This window comes from Neoarius graeffei, chromosome 11, assembly GCF_027579695.1.
Source record: "Neoarius graeffei isolate fNeoGra1 chromosome 11, fNeoGra1.pri, whole genome shotgun sequence".
Lineage (NCBI taxonomy): Eukaryota > Metazoa > Chordata > Actinopteri > Siluriformes > Ariidae > Neoarius > Neoarius graeffei.
Window position 1 is genome coordinate 9,139,688 of NC_083579.1, and position 24,396 is coordinate 9,164,083.

At 41.8% G+C, this 24,396-nt stretch overlaps 1 protein-coding gene across 6 annotated transcripts in view; it reads right to left on the reverse strand.

Moving 5' to 3' along the window:
* Positions 1 to 943: 943 nt before the first annotated feature.
* The window catches only part of rgs7a (regulator of G protein signaling 7a), a 56,880-nt gene continuing 33,427 nt past the window's right edge, over positions 944 to 24,396 (reverse strand). For 3 of the 6 annotated variants that reach the window (XM_060932878.1, XM_060932881.1, XM_060932877.1), the window contains 8 exons: positions 18,379 to 18,453; positions 16,401 to 16,499; positions 12,927 to 12,988; positions 10,337 to 10,447; positions 7,748 to 7,873; positions 6,389 to 6,575; positions 5,866 to 5,955; positions 944 to 982 (listed from right to left, as the gene is read on the reverse strand). In XM_060932878.1, coding sequence (XP_060788861.1) covers positions 944 to 982; positions 5,866 to 5,955; positions 6,389 to 6,575; positions 7,748 to 7,873; positions 10,337 to 10,447; positions 12,927 to 12,988; positions 16,401 to 16,499; positions 18,379 to 18,453 — 789 coding nt within the window. Of the gene's footprint in view, positions 983 to 1,258; positions 1,280 to 5,865; positions 5,956 to 6,388; positions 6,576 to 7,747; positions 7,874 to 10,336; positions 10,448 to 12,926; positions 12,989 to 16,400; positions 16,500 to 18,378; positions 18,454 to 24,396 lie in introns of those variants that run through there. The other 3 variants (XM_060932876.1, XM_060932879.1, XM_060932880.1) reach the window with 3 other exon arrangements.

Genomic DNA, 24,396 nt, shown 5'->3' on the forward strand with positions numbered 1-24,396 from the left:
GAATATCAGTCTCATTTTTTTTTAACAATAATATGATTGAAATCTATAAAATTCTGTTTTTGTCAACTCTGTTATCATCGAGTCTGTTAACGGATTGCCCGGTTTAAACAATAACAGAGTTGACGATGACTAACAGAGTCAATACTTGAAACGTACCCGAAATTATAAAATGGGTCGTGTACATATGTGCATGTGTGTGAAGAAGGTATTTATACACTTTTCATTACTATACTGAAAGTTCTTGACTTTCAACTTGGCAATGGAAATCAATCACTCCATCACTTTCAGATAAACGACTGGCTTTAATACATTTACAAGTCATTAAATATGGTATAAAAATAAACACAGGAGGAAATGGACAAAAGGAAGCGATCAGACGATAGACACGGCCAGCGAACGTCTGCTGTACGGCCATACAATTGTGACAGGCAAAATTTCTAGATATTCATTTAATAGTGCAATAAAATCAATGCCTATAAGATGGAAGGTGACCACGATGACATCGACTCTGCATCTCCAAACGCTGGGACTAGAAGCAGCTGAACAAGTGTACAAAGTGTTCTTGAGTTTATTCTTTAAAGGTTTGGCTTTACATTTTTAAATGGTCATTGTATTTCTTTATTTATACATTTATTTACTTATTTATTTTTGCATCTGACATCATTTTTATAGTTTACATTTGGACAAAGAAATGAAGACAACTTGAACATTGTTTCTCTTATTCAAGGCATTTTTCCTTTCCACAAGTGTCCACTGGAAGCCTGAAATGCCATGTCTGTTTTGTTTGCCCTTTGTACGAGGCCGAAACCAAAGCAAGTTAAGAGTGATGTACAAACTCAGTCCATTGAACATGCACGTGATTGGCCGACGACTCCGTGTCCGCACCAATCAAACGGCAGGGATGAAGGGGCAGAGTCCTCGTCCCAGGTTGGTTCGCCGAGGCTCAGACGGCAGGCAGTCTCTTAGACGCCAGAGATTTCCCCTGGAGAGAAACACAATGGGAAAAGGAAACATGAGAGAAAAAGAAAACATGAGGAAGTGAAATCCAGAAACTGAAAAGTTGGATGAATGGATCGTACGGTATTTTGGCAGTTATTGAAGAGGAATGAAACACTTTAGGATGTGCTGTTGGAAAATAAACAGTGTCTCTGCTTCACATCACCACATCCCCAAGTGTATTATTCCTTATTTTACAAACTGTCACTCAAGGTGAGGATGAAGGGAAATTATTTACTTTACCTGGAAGCATTGCTGTCCTTCAAAACAAGTTCTTACTTTTCTGTGGGCAAGGACAGACAGACAGAGAAACGAGTAAGTACGGTAAGAACTCATTTTGGTTGCTGTGGTTTCTGCACACATTTTACAGGAGAGGATAGGAACAGAGAAAACGATAGCTGTCTCATCACAAGATGAATGAGTTTTAGGAGCAAGGTCACCAGATATGGGTGACCTCGCCAGAAGCAGATTTAACATTAGTGGTTAGCTGAGCGGTTGTTTGAAGGAGCGTGCCAACTTACCACATTACCTCATTTTTCAAATTTCTGCGGTCCTGAATGTTCCCAGACTTTAATTCGCATAAATCAAGAGATAGAGAGAGTGAAGACAAGAATAGACCTGTGCATGTGTGTACCTTTGTGAGAATCAAATGTCCACATTAGAATTTATGAAGATATTTGTTATAAAAGCTGCATTAGCTGTATTGAGGTTGTGAACTGGGTCTGGATTAGGTGTGATATTGAAGTTAAATAGTTGTGAAGTTGGGTTCAGTGTAACTGTAGTACAGTTGATAAACGGGTTCGGCGTAGCTGTAGTACAGTCGATAAACGGGTTCGGCGTAGCTGTAGTGGAGTCGATAAATGGGTTCGGCGTAGCTGTAGTGGAGTCGATAAACGGGTTCGGCGTAGCTGTAGTGGAGTCGATAAACGGGTTCGGCGTAGCTGTAGTGTAATTGATAAACAGGTTCGGCGTAGCTGTAGTGGAGTCCATAAATGGGTTTGGCGTAGCTGTAGTGTAATTGATAAACAGGTTCGGCGTAGCTGTAGTGGAGTCGATAAACGGGTTCAGTGTAGCTGTAGTGGAGTCGATAAACGGGTTCGGCGTAGCTGTAGTGGAGTCCATAAACGGGTTTGGCGTAGCTGTAGTGTAATTGATAAACAGGTTCAGCATAGCTGTAGTGGAGTCCATAAACAGGTTCGGTGTAGCTGTAGTGGAGTCGATAAACGGGTTCAGTGTAGCTGTAGTGGAGTCCATAAACGGGTTTGGCGTAGCTGTAGTGTAACTGATAAACAGGTTCAGCGTAGCTGTAGTGGAGTCCATAAACGAGTTTGGCGTAGCTGTAGTGTAATTGATAAACAGGTTCGGCGTCGCTGTAGTGGAGTCGATGAACAGGTTCGGCGTAGCTGTAGTGTAATTGATAAACCGCTTCGGCGTAGCTGTAGTACAGTCGATAAACGGGTTCGGTGTAGCTGTAGTGGAGTCGATAAACGGGTTCGGCGTAGCTGTAGTGGAGTCGATATCTGGATATCATGGATCTGATGGCCTCCGTGGAAGGGTGCTGCAGGCATGTGCCACTGAACTAGCATCAGTTTTTACTAATTTATTTCAGCTTTTATTGAACACCTTTACTGTGCTGGATATGTGGAAGTCATCAATTATCAGGCCTCTACCAAAGAAACCTGGATCCAAAGAATTGAATGACTTTCGCTCTGTTGCCCGACCCCTGTTTTAGCCAAATGTATGGAGAGAGTTGTAATTAAATACCTCACTGCATCCCTGAACCAGCATTTTGATCCTCTACAGTTTGCTTATAAGCCTCACAAAGGAACTGAGGATACCATGGTTAACATGGTTTCCAAACATTTGCAAAATACCAATACTTATGCACAAATTTTATTTATTGATTTTACTGCAGCCTTCAACACAATGCAAATTCACATACTCCTGCAACGACTTACTGACTTCGGGGTGGATGGGGGCTTGGTACACTGGATCAAACACTTCTTAAGTGATCGCCCACAGCGGGTTTGTGTCAGGGACATGGCCTCTAATGAAATAGTGCTCAATACAGGAGCCCCCCAAGGATGTGTTCTTTCCCCTGTCTTGTTTTCAGTGTACACAAATGAAATGTCACTTCATCATAGTAATTTTAAATTATTTAAATATGCAGATGACATGGCACTTGTGGGACTGTTTCACAAGAACGACAGTATATCTGACTATGTAGATCATGTTTTTAAGCTAGAACAACGGTGTAAGACCAGTTTTCTTTTAATTAATGCAGGTAAAATAGAGTTAATTCTTAATCAAACATGTCCTCCAACACCACTGACATTAAGCAGTCAAACTGTGGAAATTGTTAACTGTTTTAATTATTTAGGTATATACATTGATGACAAGTTGAACTTCACTGAAAATGTTGATGCTATATGCAGAAAGGCCAGCCAAAGACTATTTTTAATCAGGAGACTGAAGGGCTTTGGAATCAGCTGCAATATTCTTGAGAGAACATATGTCAGTCTGACAGAGAGTGTCCTTACCTACAATATCTCTGTCTGGTATGGTCACTTGACCTTATATAATAAGAGCAAGTTGTCCAGAATTGCTAAAATGGCAGGGAAAATTATAAGACAACCTCAAAAAACACTAGAAAATGTACACAGCGCAACCATAAACATATTAGATGATGACACCCACCCCCTTTACTCTGAGTTTGAGCTGTTTCCCCTAGGGCAGCGATATAGAGTACACATGGCAAGGAAAAAAATTCATAAAGATTATTTTATCCCAAATGCAATTTCTATGGTCAACAAACTATGGAAAAGCTAGATGGAAAGGAGGTGTGGCCAAGAGCACTATAGATGAGCTGGAACTGGTAATATTGACTTGATATGATGTGTATGCATGTGTGTAGGTTAAATGTGAGGTGCTGCATTAATCCCTTGGATACATGTCTGTGTAATGGAATTAAAGTGTTTTTTCTGTCCTTTATATGTGTTTTATATCGTTTTTGTCAGTGAGACCAAAGACAATTTTCATGTAGGACATGACAATAAAGTATATTCTATTCTAAACGGGTTCAGCGTAGCTGTAGTGGAGTCGATGAACGGGTTCGGCATAGCTGTAGTGGAGTCGATGAACAGGTTCGGCGTAGCTGTAGTGTAATTGATGAACGGGTTCGGCGTAGCTGTAGTGGAGTCGATAGTAGCTGTAGTGTAATTGATAAACGGGTTCGGCATAGCTGTAGTGGAGTCGATAAACGGGTTTGGTGTAGCTGTAGTGTAATTGATAAACGGGTTTGACGTAGCTGTAGTGTAATTGATAAACAGGTTCGGCGTAGCTGTAGTGGAGTCGATAAACGGGTTCGGCATCACTGTAGTGTAATTGATAAACGGGTTCGGGGTAGCTGTAGTGTAATTGATGAACGGGTTTGGCGTAGCTGTAGTGTAATAGATAAACGGGTTTGGCGTAGCTGTAGTGTAATTGATAAACGGGTTCGGCGTAGCTGTAGTGGAGTCAGTAAACAGGTTCGGCGTAGCTGTAGTGTAATTGATAAACGGGTTCAGCGTAGCTGTAGTGGAGTCAGTAAACAGGTTCGGCGTAGCTGTAGTGTAATTGATAAACGGGTTCGGCGTAGCTGTAGTGGAGTCGATAAACGAGTTCGGCATCGCTGTAGTGTAATTGATAAACGGGTTGGGGGTAGCTGTAGTGTAATTGATGAACAGGTTTGGCGTAGCTGTAGTGTAACAGATAAACGGGTTTGGCGTAGCTGTAGTGTAATTGATAAACGGGTTCGGCATAGCTGTAGTGTAATTGATAAACAGGTTCGGCGTAGCTGTAGTGGAGTCAATGAACGGGTTCGGCGTAGCTGTAGTGAAGTCGATAAACGGGTTTGGCGTAGCTGTAGTGGAGTCGATGAAGGGGTTCGTCGTAGCTGTAGTGGAGTCAATGAACAGGTTCGGCGTAGCTGTAGTGTAATTGATAAATGGGTTCGGCGTCGCTGTAGTGGAGTCGATGAACGGGTTCGGCATCGCTGTAGTGGAGTCGATGAACGGGTTCGGTGTAGCTGTAGTGGAGTCGATGAACGGGTTCGGCGTCGCTGTAGTGTATTGATAAACGGGTTCGGCGTCGCTGTAGTGGAGTCGATAAACGGGTTCGGCGTCGCTGTAGTGTAATTGATAAACGGGTTCGGCATCGCTGTAGTGGAATCGATAAACGGGTTCGGCGTCGCTGTAGTGTAATTGATAAATGGGTTCGGCGTAGCTGTAGTGGAGTCAATAAACGGGTTCGGCGTAGCTGTAGTGGTGTCGATGAACGGGTTCGGCGTAGTTGTAGTGTAATTGATAAACGGGTTTGGCGTAGCTGTAGTGGTGTCGATGAACGGGTTCGGCGTAGTTGTAGTGTAATTGATAAACGGGTTCGGCGTAGCTGTAGTGGTGTCGATGAACGGGTTCGGCGTAGCTGTAGTATAATTGATAAACGGGTTCGGCGTAGCTGTAGTGGTGTCGATGAACAGGTTCGGCGTAGTTGTAGTGTAATTGATAAACGGGTTTGGCGTAGCTGTAGTGGTGTCGATGAACGGGTTCGGCGTAGCTGTAGTATAATTGATAAACGGGTTCGGCGTAGCTGTAGTGGTGTCGATGAACGGGTTCGGCGTAGTTGTAGTGTAATTGATAAACGGGTTTGGCGTAGCTGTAGTGGTGTCGATGAACGGGTTCGGCGTAGCTGTAGTATAATTGATAAACGGGTTCGGCGTAGCTGTAGTATAATTGATAAACGGGTTCGGCGTAGCTGTAGTGGAGTCGATAAACAGTTGTAAGTTAGCTGTCATATAGTGTATAAATTGTTGTGGTTTACTGATTATCTGACCTTCTTTTTGGCCTGCAGGAGTTCCTGGTAGGCACTGGATCTGATGAAACGGCTATACGAGTCACTCTTCATGAGCTTATAGATGTGTTCCTGAAATACACACACACACACACACACACACACACACACACACACACACACACACACATTAAAACCTATTATATCAGTGTATCTTGTGGTAATGCATGGACTAAACTGATCATTTCAACGTTACTTTTGCTCTCACGTCCCTACTGAGCAGTGGCTGTCCTGTTGAGGCAAATCATCTCGTTTATATTTTATTGCAATATTTTGAAATGTGTATTTTAATGCACAGCATGTTTTTTTCTCAATAAAAGAAATAAAAATGTTGGAAACATACATACATACTGATTATTCTAAAGTGTCGTAAAAAATAATAATTCATGCTTCATGAACTTGTTTTCAGAACGAAATGAATCTTTTCAGTTAATGATCTTGGAACAAGAGCAATGAAATGAACTTGACGTCTAAGAGCCACAGGCAGACACTGTGTCCTCTGCACCTGTGCGTCCTCAAAAGCGTAGCGCCCGGGGTCCTTGACATTCTGCGTGGTTTTGTCATAGCTCTTGGAATCAACATTGATGGCGCTGGGAGCTCCGGGAGCCAAAAACTCTTGCCAAATCTCCTGTACACGAGACGGCACCTCTTTAATAGGCCTCTTCTTCAGCTCTTGCACCGCCAACCAGAACCTGAAGGAGAGAAAGACAGAAGTAAGAAATAAGTTCTTTTGCAAAACAAGGTGTAAATTCACGACATACTCTGAACTTTATAAGCAATGTTGTCAGGTGATGGTTTTTCCAACAGAATTGGGATTTTTTTTTTTTTTGCATTCACCTGGGTGAAAGAACTATTTTGGAAAAATTATGTCTTTTTCTTGACAATTAGGCTGATTTTGTCAAACCTATCTGGCAACCCTGCTCATAGCATGCACTATTTGTAGTGTGACACTGCCTTTCCATCCATTATCTGTAGCTGCTTATCCTGTTCTACAGGGTCTCAGGCAAGCTGGAGCCTATCCCAGCTGACTACGGGTGAGAGGCGGGGTACACCCTGGACAAGTCGCCAGGTCATCACAGGGCTGACACAGAGACAAACAGCCATTTACATTCTCATTCACACCTACGGTCAATTTAGAGCCACCAATTAGCCTAACCTGCATGTCTTTGGACTGTGGGGGAAACCGGAGCACCCGGAGGAAACCCACGCGGACACGGGGAGAACATGCAAACTCCACACAGAAAGGCCCTCGCCGGCCACTGGGCTCAAACCCAGGACCTTCTTGCTGTGAGGCAACAGTGCTAACCACTACACCACTGGGCCGCCGACACTGCCCAGTTAGTCCTATTTAAACTGAATTTTTTTTTTTTTAAAGTGTGGTATATTCTTCTTTTGCTTGAGGAACTTGTAATCATAATTTTGGTACAAATTCATCTCCAGGAAAAAAATAAATTAAAAAAAAAAGAGAGAAGGTGGGACAAAATGGAGTAAGGCACTGAGTAAGAAACAGACAAGTATTAAAATAAAAGACACTGAATCACATTCTACCACACACACACACACACACACACACACACGTTTGTCTCACTATCCTTGTGAGGACCTTCCACTGACAATTATTATTGCAGTTAATTAATGCTGTGCCTGCACCTCAACCTAACCTTAACCTCAGTAATGAAAAGGAAACTTTTGGGCTCATTCATTCATTTATTTATAAAAACACAACAGCAGCAATTTTCTTCTGAGGACCATCCAAATGTCCCCACACGGTCAAAATTGTCAGATTTTACTCTCCTTGTGGGGACATTTGGTCCTCAGTAGTGTATAAACACACACACACACCAGCAGGGGGCGCCTGCACTACCTGAGATTTTCTGAGCTGAACTCGGACTCGAGGAATTTGAGGAACTGCTCTCTCCCTGCAGGATCTTTCAGCACCTCATCCATCCTGAAACCCCAACGCTTCACCCTGCTCTGCGTCGGCTCCTTACTGCAACACACACACAGCACCTCATCATACATGTCAACCTATACGGAATGTCTGTATTTTATACGGATTTGATTCAATAAACGTAGTATACGGGCATACAAATAAAGTTATACGGATTCTTTAAAAAAAAACTTCAACATTTATTTAGAGCTATAATCAATTCCCACGATGATAAGAGAGCGCATAACATTTACAAACGTACTGTACACCACAGACAGCCAGTAAAGAGTCTTATGAAATCGCGCATTATCTTGTGGTAGCGAGACTTCGTTCCACTTTTGATCATGCGCACACCGCATTGCGAGAATCCCGCCAACCGGGAAGTAACATTTTGTTTGAAACGCGTTTTTCCACCTGAGCGACTTTCACTAGCGACTGAAAAGATTCTGAATGGGCACTCCGGCAAGATCAACACAGACACTTGCTGTGACATGCAGCCTCGTGAGGTATTGGTGCAGACTGCTAATAAAGCTGTCATGGAGTACAATTCAGAACATTAGAGTGACACTTTGTGTTTTTGTCAAACATTGGAGCTTTGTATTCATTCTGAAGGTTTATTGTTATTAATATTGAATAAAAAGTAACTGGGATATATCATTGTTAATTATCATTCAAATTTTAGGTAAATTATTTTAATTTGCATCTTATAAGGATTTTATAAGGGAAATACGGATTTTGGAGGTTGGTTATACAGGTTTGATTGACCAAAGGTTGACATGTATGCCTAATACACCATATACAGTGGTGCTTGAAAGTTTGTGAACCTTTTAGAATTTTCTATATTTCTGCATAAATATGACCTAAAACATCATCAGATTTTCACACAAGTCCTAAAAGTCGATAAAGAGAACCCAGTTAAACAAATGAGACAAAAATATTATACTTGGTCATTTATTTATTGAGGAAAATGATCCAATATTACATATCTGTGAGTGGCAAAAGTATGTGAACCTCTAGAATTAGCAGTTAATTTGAAGATGAAATTAGAGTCAGGAGTTTTCAATCAATGGGATGACAATCAGGTGTGAGTGGGCACCCTGTTTTATTTAAAGAACAGGGATCTATCAATGTCTGATCTTCACAACACATGTTTGTGGAAGTGCATCATGGCACGAACAAAGGAGATTTCTGAGGACCTCAGAAAAAGTGTTGTTGATGCTCATCAGGCTGGAAAAGGTTACAAAACCATCTCTAAAGAGTTTGGACTCCACCAATCCACAGTCAGACAGATTGTGTACAAATGGAGGAAATTCAAGACCATTGTTACCCTCCCCAGGAGTGGTCTACCAACAAAGATCACTCCAAGACCAAGGCGTGTAATAGTCGGCGAGGTCGCAAAGGACCCCAGGGTAACTTCTAAGCAACTGAAGGCCTCTCTCACATTGGCTAATGTTATTGTTCATGAGTCCACCATCAGGAGAACACTGAACAACAATGGTGTGCATGACAGGGTTGCAAGGAGAAAGCCACTGCTCTCCAAAAAGAACATTGCTGCTCGTCTGCAGTTTGCTAAAGATCACTTGGACAAGCCAGAAGGCTATTGGAAAAATGTTTTGTGGACGGATGAGACCAAAATAGAACTTTTTGTTTTAAATGAGAAGTGTTATGTTGAGAGAAAGGAAAACACTGCATTCAAGCATAAGAACCTTATCCCATCTGTGAAACATGGTGGTGGTAGTATCATGGTTTGGGCCTGGTTTGCTGCATCTGGGCCAGGACAGCTTGCCATCATTGGTAAAACAATGAATTCTGAATTATACCAGCGAATTCTAAAGGAAAATGTCAGGACATCTGTCCATAAACTGAATCTCAAGAGAAGGTGGGTCATGCAGCAAGACAACGACCCTAAGCACACAAGTCGTTCTACCAAAGAATGGTTAAAGAAGAATAAAGTGAATGTTTTGGAATGGCCAAGTCAAAGTCCTGACCTTAATCCAATCGAAATGTTGTGGAAGGACCTGAAGCGAGCAGTTCATGTGAGGAAACCCACCAACATCCCAGAGTTGAAGCTGTTCTGTACAGAGGAACGGGCTAAAATTCCTCAAAGCCGGTGTGCAGGACTGATCAACAGTTACCGGAAACATTTAGTTTCAGTTATTGCTGCACAAGGGGGTCACACCAGATACTGAAAGCAAAGGTTCACATACTTTTGCCACTCACAGATATGTAATATTGGATCATTTTCCTCAATAAATAAATGACCAAGTATAATATTTTTATCTCATTTGTTTAACTGGGTTCTCTTTATCTACTTTTAGGACTTGTGTGAAAATCTGATGATGGTTTAGATCATATTTATGCAGAAATATAAAAAATTCTAAAGGGTTCACAAACTTTCAAGCACCACTGTATTTATATACCACAACTCATGACTCTGTGTGTGTGTGTGTGTGTGTGTGTGTGTGTGTGTGTGTGTGTGTGTCTGTGTGTGAGAGAGAGAAAGAGAGTGCGAGTCAGTCCCACCTCGCCTCCAGCTCCCAGAAGGTCGTGTCGTCTGAGATCCACGGGTTCGAGGGGTCAGGAGTAGAGAGGAAAGGATCGTAATCTGCATACTGTTCTGTGTAGCCTAATAAACTATTGTAGTGAAAACAAGAATAAAACAATCACATTATTAGTAGTATTCATATTAATGTATACAACCCCTGGCAAAAAGTATGGAATCACCAGTCTTGGATGAGCACTCATTCAGACGTTTTATTCTGTAGAACAAACAGATCATAAACATGATACAATAATAAAGTCATTCCAAAGTGCAACTTCTTGGCCTTCAGAAACACTAAAAGAAACGAAGAAAATTAATTTTGATAGTCAGCAAATGTTACTTTTATAGACCAAGCACAGGGAAAAAAAATATGGAATCACTAAATTCTGAGGAAAAAAATAATGGAATCATTCAATTTTCAGGTAGAAAATAAGGACTCACCCAGTCAATTTCCTTTCCCTAAACTGACACCTGCCTCAGATTAGATCTGCTCGTTAGTCTGCAGTTAGAAACAGCGCAGTTATCACACCTTGGAGGGCTGCTGGACCAAGTGGATTGGCAAGAATCATGGCTCCAACAAGAGAGATGTCTCTTGAAACAAAAGAGAGGATTGTCAAACTTCTTAAAGAAGGTAACTCTTCACGCATGGTTGCCAAAGATGTGGGCTGTTCATAGTCAGCTGTATCTAAGATATGGACCAAGTACAAACAGCATGGGAAGGTTTTTAAAGCCAAGCGTACTGGTAGACCAAGGAAGACATCAAAGCGTCAAGACAAAAAACTTAAGGCCATATGTCTTGAAAACCGAAAAAGTACAACAAAACAAATGAAGCATAAATGGGAGGAAGCTGGCGTCAATGTACAAGTATGTGACCGAACGGTGAGAAATCGCCTAAAGGAAATGGGATTTTCATATAGGAAAGCTAAAAGAAAACCATCATTGACACCTAAACAGAACAGAACAAGACTACAATGGGCTAAGGAGAAGCAATCATGGACTGTGGATGACTGGATGAAAGTTATCTTCAGTGATGAATCATGAATCTGCATTGGACAAGGTGATGATGCTGGAACTTTTGGTTGGTGCCATTCCAGTGAGATTTATGAAGAGGACTGTCTGAAGAAAACATCCAAATTTCCACAATCCTTGATGATATGGGGCTGCATGTCAGGCAAAGGCACTGGGGAGATGGCTGTGGTTACTTCTTCAATAAATGCACAGGTTTACATTGACATTTTGGACAGTTTTCTTATCCCTTCAATTGAAAAGATGTTTGGGGATGATGAAATAATTTTCCAAGATGACAATGCATCGTGCCATAGAGCAAAAACTGTGGAAGCATTCCTTGGCGAAAGACACATCCAGTCAATGTCATGGCCTGCAAATAGTCCAGATCTCAACCCAATAGAAAACTTGTGGTGGAAATTGAAAAAAAATGGTCCACGACAAGGCTCCGGCCTGCAAAGCTGATCTGGCAACCGCAATCAAAGAGAGTTGGCACCAGATTGATGAAGAATACTGTTTGTCACTCATCAAGTCCGTGCCTAAGAGACTGCAAGCCGTTATAAAAGCCAGAGGTGGTGCAACTAAGTACTAGTGATGTGTTTTGAATGTTCTTTTGTTTGTCTGTTTTTCATGATTCCATATTTTTTTCCTCAGAATTGAGTGATTCCATATTTTTTTCCCTGTGCTTGGTCTATAAAAGTAACATTTACTGACTTCCACAATGCTTTTTCTTCATTTCTTTTAGTGTTTCTGAAGGCCAAGAAGGTGCACTTTGGAATGACTTTATTATTGTATCATGTTTGTGATCTGAGTTTGTTCTACAGAATAAAACGTGTGAATGAGTGCTCATTCAAGACTGGTGATTCCATACTTTTTGCCAGGGGTTGTACGTATAATATTTATTAAATATATTATCCAGCCATGTTATATCCATACAGTATATCTGAATGAAGCATACATCACTGACATTGTTGAATTGGTTAATTAACTTTCACTAACTAATGATTTTAAATAAAAAGTTTGCGCTGTCTGTAAAAGACCATTTCACGTACATGAGTCACATTCAGAAAAAAAAAAATACCCACAATAATGTTGCAACAGGAAGTGAAGTATAAGCTCAAATCCAGTTTGCCAACAACCAACATAATGCACTGATGCACTACTTTACGGAAAGCCTCATTAGTAGATTTACAATCGAGCAATTTGTTATCAGAGGAACAGGAAGCGAGCACCACAAAGATGCTGCGCACGCTATAAAACCTGCAATTTGTCCATTACGTAACACGAAGGATAGAAATAAACAGCAGCCATATGCTGTAGGTACCGTATGGCAGTCTGCTCTGATCTGCTCTGCACAGGTCGATACGTCAGTATAAAGATCTAGTGCAGGCTCGTTAAAGGCACTTCATCATAAATCCGCAGAGATAATGCTTGTCTTACAGCGGCGGTCATAAACACACGGATCATTAACGAGATCAATAAGTAAAACACAGGGCGGTTTAAGCACTATACAGTAATGAGGATCAAAAGGTCGATCAAAATAGAGAGACAGACACACACACATACCCTTCTGCAACTTTGGACATCTTCAATCGATGCCTGTCTAACTGTGCCTGCCAGAATTTGATCTGAAAAGACAGCAAAGAGCAAAGAGTTCATCATGAGGTCCATTGTGCGTATGTCCCCGTTTTATTTACTATCAATCAATCAATCAATCATTATTCTATCCATATTCACTGGATATGAGCAATCGCATGCTCTGATTGGCTACTCTACTACTAGGCTATCAGCTCATATACCGTGAGTAGAGAAAAACAAAATGGCAGCGCGTGTCGCTGAACCAACCGAGGATGAAATAAAAACTCTACTTGAAAACAAAACCCCAAGAAATACACACACACAAAAAAAGCAACAAAATATGGAATGAAAGTATTTGACGGTAAAAACGTGTCTTTTTTATGGAAGCCGAGAGAGGCCCTTCATATAATCCTTTTTTTTTATTCACCTTGTTATCCCGAGATAACGACATAATTAATTCAGGATCTCGAGAAAACAACACGACTAATTCGAGATCTCGAGAAAACAAAACAATTATGCCGTGATCTCGAGAAAACAAAACAATTATTTCATGATCTCGAGTAAACAGCTGAGAAATGGTTCATTCAGGTGCACCAAGAGACTTGTGATATGCTGACTTTGGGGCTATTTCTCATTCTGTATAGACGCAACTTTGGTCATTAGAATGTCTGGAATAATCGATCACCTAATAAGGCAATATTTTGATCAGGGGTTGACACAGGGAGAGATTGCATTAAGTCTTTTAATAAGGGATAATTTCAAAATTAGTCCGCGGCACCTCCGCAGAAGACTGGCCCGGCTTCGTCTCTACCGACGGAGATACAGTGATCCAGCTGAGATCATGAAATAATTGTTTTGTTTTCTCAAGATCACAGAATAATTGTTTTGTTTTCTTGAGATCTCGAAATAACGGTTTTGTTTTCTCGAGATCTTGAATTAGTTGTGTTGTTTTCTCGAGATCCTGAATTAATTATGTCGTTATCTCGGGATAACAAGGTGAATAAAAAACGATTATATGAAGGGCCTCTCACGGCTTCCGTACTTTTTTTTATTTTCAAGAATTATTTTTATTATAGCATTTTTCACAAATCGCTCCCGTCATTTTGCTGGTTTGTTTTTATTTATCGAATTTGCAAAAATTAAACATAAAAATGCTCTGTTTCTCAAAATCCAGTGAACGTGGATAGAATGAAAGAGTTGTTCTTGGGTTCCAGTCACGTGACTTTTCTTTGTGATTTCACTTCTGGTAAAACAGCTGGTGGTTTAGCAAACCAAAACGGCTGCCGTAGTGCAAACAAATAGCGATTATCAGAGTACGCTCGTAATCTAGAATCCACTGCTGGCTTTAGATATATTCAGAAGATTGCTACGTGCAATGGAATCGACCTCTACAGTCTGGGAAAGAAGGATTTGTCATATGATCTCGAAAACTAGCCTTGAGTCGAGTTCCCCGACATCTTGAACTATCTGGTGTTGTAGACGTCCTTCTACACCGCAAAACAGATGAAAGCGTGGAAGAGTACGGAGGCTTACAACTGTTTTGTATGTGGCTGGGTAAAGGACCTCGCTATCAAGTCGCTGCTGAATGAATCCTGTATTGTTTTTGCCCGTGTAAGTATGTTTTTTTTTAGCTTTTCGTTCGCGTCTTTACAACAAAGCGCTGCAAGTTGAAGTGTAAACAAACAACACTTCGCTTGATTCTCACTTGTGTTAGCTGTTATCTCTCAGGTAAATCATTCACAAAGCTCATCAGAAACCCCTTTAAAGACCTGGATCTTAGTTAAACAAGACGGAGAAGAAGTGATCACGGCGCACTATAACTGTACGGCTGGGGAAGAATTTTGTCGTGACCTTCATGTATATGGCCTTCGTGAGGCGTAAACAAAGAAACAGCTGGGGACTTTAGCGCTTCATGACTAAAAAAAGTACCGTAAAATAACGACACATAGCAAGAAAAGTACTTGGAAAACACTAAGGACGTAGCTGAGAGGGAAATACAAACCTTTCACCAAGTGAAACTCGAGCATGCTTCGACTCGGCTCCCTTCGATTTCAGTCAGAGGGTCAAAAGCCACCTTTCTCGACGTCTTTTTGTGAAATCCTGTGTTCGTTCACCCTTTTTTATTGGTTCACGAGGAACCCTGAAGAAACTTTTATCAGTTTCACGGTTTGATCGATTTGAACAACCTAAAACAATGTTGGCATTTATGCGGACAATGCACCTTCGCCGAACAAACGCTTTGTCAACTGAGCTTTGGTAGACCACCAGGTAAAGTTCTGAATAACTAATGAGGCGGATGTGACGTCACGTGAAAACCAAGAATTCCACTCAATCTTGTCGTACATGGCTTACAGCCAACTCGGTGCTATGCAGCTCATGTACGCCTCGATTTCATGGAATAACTGTTAATTATCCTTTATTTAACCAGGTAAAAGACTCCTTGAGATTAAAATCTCTTTTCCAAGAATGACCTGGCCAAACAATATTACAATAAAAATACAACCAAACAGACAAAATACACCTGGTGCAATATTACAGAGGATTACAGAACAGCTTTCATTTAAAGTACCATCAAACCTCAAGGTTAAGAATCCAATTAAAAACATGAAGAGAATTTCAAAAGCAAGTGCAGTGAACAATTCTCTCTTTTAGAATGAGTTTAAATTCACCCAGGGTCATCAGCTCCTACAGTTTCAAGTCCCTTTGTAAACTGTTCCAGGATGAACGAGCAGCATATTTAAAAGCATTTTTTTCCCCAAGTCTGTTCTCACGCCAGGGACCAACATCTGTGTTGTGTTATTAGCGCGCAGGCCGTGTTGATCTCGTTTTAGACGCAAGTGTAAAGAAAGATAAGGAGGAACTAGCCGAAGAACAGATTTATTAACAAACACCAACCAGTGTGAAAGTCTGTGGATAGACAGAGATGGAGAATTTACTAATAGCAGGTTAGACAATAATAGATTGGCATGCTAGTGTAAATACAGCAGATCAGGATCGAAAAAAAATAAAGATGACATTATAATGCATCCATCCATCCGTTATCCGTAGCCGCTTATCCTGTACAGGGTCGCAGGCAAGCTGGAGCCTGTCCCAGCTGACTATGGACGAAAGGCGGGGTACACCCTGGACAAGTCACCACATCATCACAGGGCCGACACATAGAGACAAACAACCATTCACACTCACATTCACACCTACGGTCAATTTAGAGCCACCAGTTAACCTAACCTGCATGTCTTTGGACTGTGGAGGAAAACGGAGCACCCAGAGGAAACCCATGCGGACAACATGCAAACTCCACACAGAAAGGCCCCTGTCGGCCACTGGGCTCGAACCCAGAACCTTCTTGCTGTGAGGCGACAGTGCTAACCACTACACCACTGTGCCGCCATAATTATATTTCTTTTGCTTAAAAAATATCACCATTTATATGGAATCACTAATGAACCAATCAGACTGTACCTGTTCCTGAAGCTCCTCCACGGTTGGCTGCTTGGCCTCAGGGGCGGGCGTGTGGGTGGGGCTATGACTTCGGATATCATTCTGAAGGCCGTATACGGACTAAGCAGGGAAAAAAAGCACAATGAATTCAGCGTTTCTTTGTTTCATGCTACATTTAAACCACGATTTATATATAAACAGTTATTCCATGAAATCGAGTCGTACATGAGCACCGCATAGCGCTGAGTCGGCTATAATCCATGTACAACAAGATTGACTGGAATAACTGTTTTATTCTATCCACATTCACTGGATTTTGACAGAGCATTTTTATTTGTATTTTTTGCAAGCTCGATAAATCAAAACGTCAGACAAAATCATTTCCGCTTAGAATGTAAACAAACCAGCGAAATGACAGGAGCAATTTGTGGAAAAAATGCAATAATAATCATAATTCTAGAAAAATAAAAAAAGATACGTTCTTACCATCAAATACTTTCATTTTGGCGCTTTCTTTTGTATTTTGGGGGTTTTGTTTTCGAGTATTCACAGATATGTGATTATTTTCCATGAAATATCAATAGTAAATTCATAAACATATAAACGCAGGTAAGATATTTTAATTATGAACTTTGCCAGTCCAAATGTTTAATTGTTTTAGGCTTCTTAATTTTTTATCCGTGACGCATCATCCGTATGAAATCAGTAACCATTCTGAAACGTCCGTGACCAATCCGTAAATTATTATCATCCGTGATGCAGCCATATTAAAATCCGTAACCACGCCGTATTTTCTATCCTTTTTTATTTTATTACATTTCTGTAGTCCGTGACCTATCTGTATTATATCAGTCACCGGAGTGTCTACATGGGTTGTTTTGAAGTCCAAGCTGTACAGTGTGACCCAGAATAATGTGCTACTACTTGGAAAAAACTTCCATGACTATTCCTAAGCTGCATGTGTTTATTTCCCTGAGTGTCAGGACCAAGTAATATTATAGTCGGGATTATAGTTGTGGTGTTTCTGCTCCAGACTGGAACTAAATTCAGGCAGAGGGAGAATCAGAGCTGGAGTTATAGGTCTAGTTATATTTATCGGTGTTGTGGGACCGGGGCCTTAACATACCGTAGTGAATATTAGGTACACATTCACTTATATTTACCATAAATAGAGACCTAGAAACAGTACAGAATCCTGAATATTACATAAACAAGAGATACTGAACATTTACTTTCTTTCTATTAAATATTTCAAAATCCTGAAACCTTCTGGTTATTTACAATTTTATCAAGGTTAGAGAAGCATCCTTGGGCCCAAAGGATTGCTAGTTCAATTCCCAGGACCGGTAGGAAAAATGTGAGGGGAATTGAGTGAATAAACAGCACTTTCCCCTCCCTCTGTATCATAGCTGATGTGCCCTTGAGTAAAGCACCTAACCCGCACCTGCTCCCCGGGTGCTGTAGCATAACTGCCAAGTGCTCTGGGTATGTGCGTGTGTTCATTGCTTCAGATGGGTTAAATGCAGAGGAGGAATTTCGTTGTGCTTGAGTGGACATGTGAGAAAAAATCCAAGATATTCAATGTGGTCAAGGTTACAAGAAAACACTGTTTTTAGCCACTCATGTGGCAGAGACACACCAAAAACAACTCGCGAAGCTCGGAGAACATTCGCCGTGCATGACACGATTGGTGGTGATGCTACCAATTTTTCCTCGCCAAGTATTCGCAAACCCATCGTGAATTGTAGTGGGACCAGGACCTAAGGAAACTGTCTCAAATAATATATTTCCACATTGTTCTTAATATCCATGGACAGCACATGATGGTGTAGTTTGCAAAAAATGTCCACAAATTTGCCCGATTCATATATCCACAGTATCAGACTGTTCCGTATCAGAGGTATCAGTATCAAGATACACGTCTTGAAGTTGTATCAGCTCAAATCAATCATATCAGTTTCTTCTAATGGTTTAAATGACTCATGATATGCTCTGGTACCTTTCTGGTTTTGTGAGGATTCTTCATTCTGGAGGACTTTTTGATGTCCACTTCTGTCGTGTTGACACACCCTGGCTGAAACAGTGCCCACACACACACACACACAAAGTTGTAAGCTACGTAATTCATTGTTTGTTAATAATGATCATAATATTGGTTATCTGGTGTCCAGTGACATCACAAAATGGAATTCTAATTTATGCAAATAAACCCTCAAACCAATTATTGAATGTGTTCCTGTGATCATCTTGTGGCATCTCAGAGCTCCAGAAGAGAGAGAGAGAGAGAGAGAGAGTGTGTGTGTGTGTGTGTGTGTGTGTGTGTGTGTGTGTGTGTGTGTGTGTGTGTGTGTGTGTGTGTAAGTAATGCAGACTGATCTTCAATCCTGAACAAGACACAAAACAAAGACAACTGTTCTCAGATCTGTGAAATTAAACACTTTGGACAAACATGGAGAGCAAGCACGGCTCTTTCAGCAGCAGCCCAGCTTAAAAGATTAGCCAAGATTGGTGACGTCTGCCTGAAATCGCTAATGATGAAGAGCCACTGAAGCACAAATAGCTGTTTTGCAATGAAAGGACATTGAGCCAATATAAGACCATGTGTAAGAAAAGCTTCAACAAAATAGGACAAAGAAATTCCTGGGACTGGCAAGAAAAACATGAGGGGAGGTGAGTGAATAAACAGCACTTTACCCTCCCTCTGTATCATGGATGAAGTGCCCTTGAGCAAGGCACCGAACCCCCAACTGCTCCCCGGGCACTGTAATATAGCTGCCCACTGCTCTGGGTATGTGTGTGTGCTCATTGCTCATTTATGTGTTCATTGCTTCCGATGGGTTAAATGCAGAGGAGGAATTCCACTGTGCTTGAGTGTAATTGTGATAAATAAAGGCTTCTTCTTCTTCTTCTTAAATCTAATAGCAGGTACTGCAGTTGACTAGCTATGATTATGATTAGCGTAAATGGTCCTTGCTGAAAGTGAACAAATAAATAAAAAAACACTAAATCTCTAAAAAAGAAAACAGAATATAATGACTCGGTTTAGTGATTAAATATACCTCAAGATAGATCTAAAGGTGTTTCCAAAACACTGGTGTTTGAAAAGTGATTTGTTATTTGAATCATTTTGTAAAAAAAAATAATAAAAAATTGTGACAGTATAAATGCTGAGTTATGAAAGATGAGTATTTAATATTGATACTGAAAATAAGAAATTAGGGATTAAAATCATTAATGGACAGGTCTGGCTCTACAGGCAGGGTGCAGTGTGGCCCCAGGGCGGGCCTGGCCCACCCAATCACAAGGCTGGCCCACCAACAAATTCCCCCCCCCAAAAAAAAAACCTTCCTGGCCCACCCCGTTAGTGAGAGCTGGACCTGGCCCTGTTAACGGAGAATGTAAATAATTGCATTTTTATATATTTTACATATAAAACATCTACTAAAAATTTAAAATACCTATTTTCAATGCAGATATTAACAACTGTTGCCAGGCAAAACAAACCTCACCCGGCAGCCTGGCCTATTCACCTTACAAGGGTGCTATCTACCGTCTTCTGCATACATGAGCTCCCAGATGCCCATGATTGGCTTATGTCATTGTGATTGACAGGTGAGAGCAAAAGGAGAGAGAGACTATTCCATATTCCATCTGTATCGCCTAGATGGTAGATTCCTCGTTGGGGTATTGTATCAAATCAGTGGTATCATCCATCAGATAACTGTAGCATTGTTAGTAGATGAACTCGTGATCTCCAGATGGTAGGGCGAACACTTTTCTGTGGCATCAGTTTGGGGCTCCCAACAGGCATCCTTCCAGTTTGCTCACACTTTTCCCAGGGAGCCAGCAAGTGAAATATGGATTTTAGTCAACTGACGTTCAGCCATGCCCTCAACAACAATCAATACGTTGAGTCAGTGCATCTACACTGAAATGCATTAGCATTTCAAGTAAGCACATTGATGTGACATGAATTAGAGACAGAGCTTAAATTACTACATAGAGTGTCTTGCAAAAGTATTCATCCCCCTTGGTGTTTGTCCTGTTTTGTCGCATTACAAGCTGGAATTAAAATGGATTTTTAAGGGGTTAGCACCATTTGATTTACACAACAAGCCTACCACTTTGAAGGTGCATTTTTTTTTTATTGTGACACAAACAATAATGAATATTAAAAAATCAACAAACAAACAAACAAACAAACAAACAGAAATCTGCACTGTGCATAGGTATTCACCTCCCAAAGTTTCTTGGGGTATGTCTCTATTAGCTTAGCACATCTAGCCACTGGGATTTTAGCCCATTCCTCAAAGCAAAACTGCTCCAGCTCCTTCAAGTTAAATGGGTTGCATTGGTGTACAGCAATCTTCAAGTTATGCCACATATGTGACGATTCATGGAATCCACGGACACATGTCGGCCGAAACGAATCTGAGAAAAATTGCAAAAGAAGCATTAATTAATTAATGCCGACATGTGTCCGTGGATTCCATGACTCGTCACACATTTTCAATTGGATTGAGGTCTGGGCTTTGATTAGGCCATTCTAAGACATTTAAATGTTTCCCTTTAAACCACTCCAGTGTAGCTTTAGCAGTATTTAGAAATTAAGGTGGCCAAAAGGGTGGCACGGTGGTGTAGTGGTTAGCACTGTCGCCTCACAACAAAGGTCCTGGGTCCGAGCCCAGCAGCCGACGAGGGCCTTTCTGTGTGGAGTTTGCATGTTCTCCCCATGTTTACATGGGTTTCCTCTGGGTGTTCTTGTTTCCCCCACAGTCCAAAGACATGTAGGTTAGGTGAACTGGTGGCTCTAAATTGACCGTAGGTGTGAATGTGAATGGTTGTTTGTCTCTATGTGTCAGCCCTGCGATGACCTGGCAACTTGTACAGGGTGTACCCCACCTCTCACCCATAGTCAGCTGGGATAGGCTCCAGCTTGCCTGGGACCCTGTACAGGATAAGCAGCTACAGATGATGGATGATATGGTCAAAAGCGTGTATAAGGAAAAGGTGGAGAAGCTCTTTCAGAATGATAATACCAGTGAGGCATGGAAGAGTGTGAAGACACTAGTTGGCTTCTCCACCAATCGTAATATACATTTTCCCACAGCACAGAGCCCAACTGATTTTGCCGAAGATATTAATCACTTCTACTGCAGATTTGAGCAGAGGGACTTTTTCACAGAGAGGAAAGCACTCATAACTGAGCTCTCAAATGAAGTACTATCAGCGGCAGCAGTTGTCATTAAGCGGGAGGATGTTGAGAAAGCCTTCAAGGGAGTAAACCCTAGTAAAGCACCTGGACCTGATAATATATCAGGCTGCCTCCTGAAGACCTGTGCCAGGCAACTTTCAGGGGTTTTCTGTGAGTTTTTCAATCGCTCACTAAGGGGGTCATTTCACTGAGAAATCTTCCCGGAAGACCGCGCTGAGATCTCAGAGCATGGCTTGGTCACTGCAGGTCGTATGCAGTCGACGGTTGACCGAGGGTTGGTCACGCCTTGGTCTTCTGTGGTTGCACATGGTCGAGGAATGGTCTCCCCAACAAAGAGATCGTAGCTTGGTTTTTTGACATGTCAAAAAACTGAGCCTCGACCTAAAAGTCGCACAGAGAGCATCGAAAGTGCGAACAAGGTTGAGGAAAGGATGCATTGGTCGAGAGACAATTGAGGCTAGAATGGGGATGAGTGATGCTCAGTCTTCTCGAGCGAGAACTGATTGCGCGCATGGTTGTGCTGCTCGGCCCGTCCTCGACACTCACTCGATCTGTGTGATCTAGCTTCACTCTTTTGCGATCAAGCCTCACTCCGCGCAACCTGTCCCAGACCTTCCATAGACCCGTACGCTCCCTATTCTTCCCACGATTGGATTCTAAAGAGGATTAAGGTGCGACCTACTTCAACCAATAAAGATCGGCCATCGCTTAAGTTGCGACCTACCTTCGCCTAATCCTATTAAATCTACGCGTACTGAATGTCATATAAATAGGGTGCATAAATAGGGCGCATAAGCTATGCCTACTGAACATCATATAAATAGGGCGCAATAGCATGATGCAGAGCAATTGGGTCCATGTTGTCCCTTCGGAGACTGGTCAAAAACTGATGGTCAGCCACCGATCGCCGGGCCTTTTTATACGGTCACAGTGGGTCGCACACAAATCTGGGCGACCGTGACAAATTTGCGCGTAGCTCAGGCGAGAATCTGTCTAGAAAAGCTAGAGAATTGAGTGTACAGAGCGAGGCTAGAACGTTTATATCGCAGGCTAAATCATATTGATTGAGGGTACGTTGCAACTCGTACGTAGCTAGATCAGCCAAGATTGAGCCTTGATCGGCTGAGGTCGCGCACTTGCGAGGATAGATCGCCGAGAGATCGACGCTATGTCGCAGATTGGTTGAACAGAACGAGCCTTGGTCGTGTTAAGATCGCATCAGATCGAGTGGATAGATGCAAGTAGAGCGTATGTAAAGCGCCTACAGAGCGTATAGGACGCAGGTAGAGCATACACATCGAAGGTTGAAAGAGATAACATTGAACATAGAGCGTACACAGAAAATAATAGGTTTAGGTCGCACGGATTTTGCCTGTGACTATGGGAAAACATAGCTGCGATCATAGTCACGCGTGGTCGCGTGCGATTTTTCCAGATCATACTTGGCGAAATGAGCCCCTAACCCAGCACTCCATCCCTGCTTTCTGGAAGTCTTCTATTATCTGTCCTATACCCAAAAACAGCAGACCCACCTGCAAGAATGACTTTTGTCCAGTAGCATTGACATCAGTAGTGATGAAGAGCTTTGAGAGGCTCATTCTCACTACACCAAACTGCAGGTGGATGTGTGTGTGGTCATCGACCCACTTCAGTTTGCCTATAGGAAGGACAGAGGGGTAGATGATGCAGTTTTGACATTGCTGCACAGTGTTCACATGCACCTGGACAAACCAGGGAGCCTCACCAGGCTGGTGTTCATTGACTTTTCAAGTGCATTTAATATGATGCAGCCTCACATCATGAGCCACAAGCTCCAGAGACTGGGTGTCAGCCCACACCTGACTCTGTGGTTTCTCTTCTTCCTCATAGACAGACGGCAGTGGGTGAGATTTAACAACCACTGCAGCTCAGTCCGAACCATCTCAACAGGAAGCCCCCAAGGTTCTATGATCTCCCCTATACACCAATGACTCCAGTAGTGCGAATCCAGATATGATGTATCTGAAGTATTCTGACGACACAGTTATTGTAGACACTTCCAACTCAGCAGAACGGCTGCAGTCTGTGATGGATAACTTCTCACTCTGGTGTAAGACGAACTACCTGAATCTAAACATCTCCAAGACCAAGGAGATGGTCATAGATTTCAGGTGCTCTGCCAGCAGCCCCCCTGCTCTTCAAGTAGATGGCCAAACAATTGAGAGGGTGGAGGAGTATAAATACCTTGGCTCCATCATTAACCATCAGCTGACATTTAAAAACAACACCAATTGCATCTTTAAGAAATGTCAACAACATCTGTACTTTCTTCGTAAGCTGTGACAGCTGCAGGTCAATGTCTATTCTACAAGCATTTTACAACTGCTTCATTCAGTCCACCCTCATCTTTGGTATCTGGGCATGGTTTGGCTCCCTGAGTGAGTTGAATAAGGGCCCTTTAAATAGAATCACCAAGATGTGTGCAAAGGTCTTGGACAACCTCAGACCACCTTTTCAGCCATATTTGAGAAACAAGCCATCAGGAAAAGTAAATTAACTGTATCCGACCCCACTCACAGTTTGAACAACCACTTTGTTCTCTTACCCTCTGGGAGGAGATTTCGGTCCCTGCCCCTAAAAACTAAGCAAGCCATGTCTACTTTTGTGCCAGCATCCATCAGACTATTGAACACACAAAAAGACCTCTCTCACATGCACACACATCACTAGTTTTTAAGTATTTGGGGTATTTCTATTGAGTATTTATTGTGGACATTAGGGTGATAGTATGTATGTATGTTTGCCTAACCACAAATGAAGTTC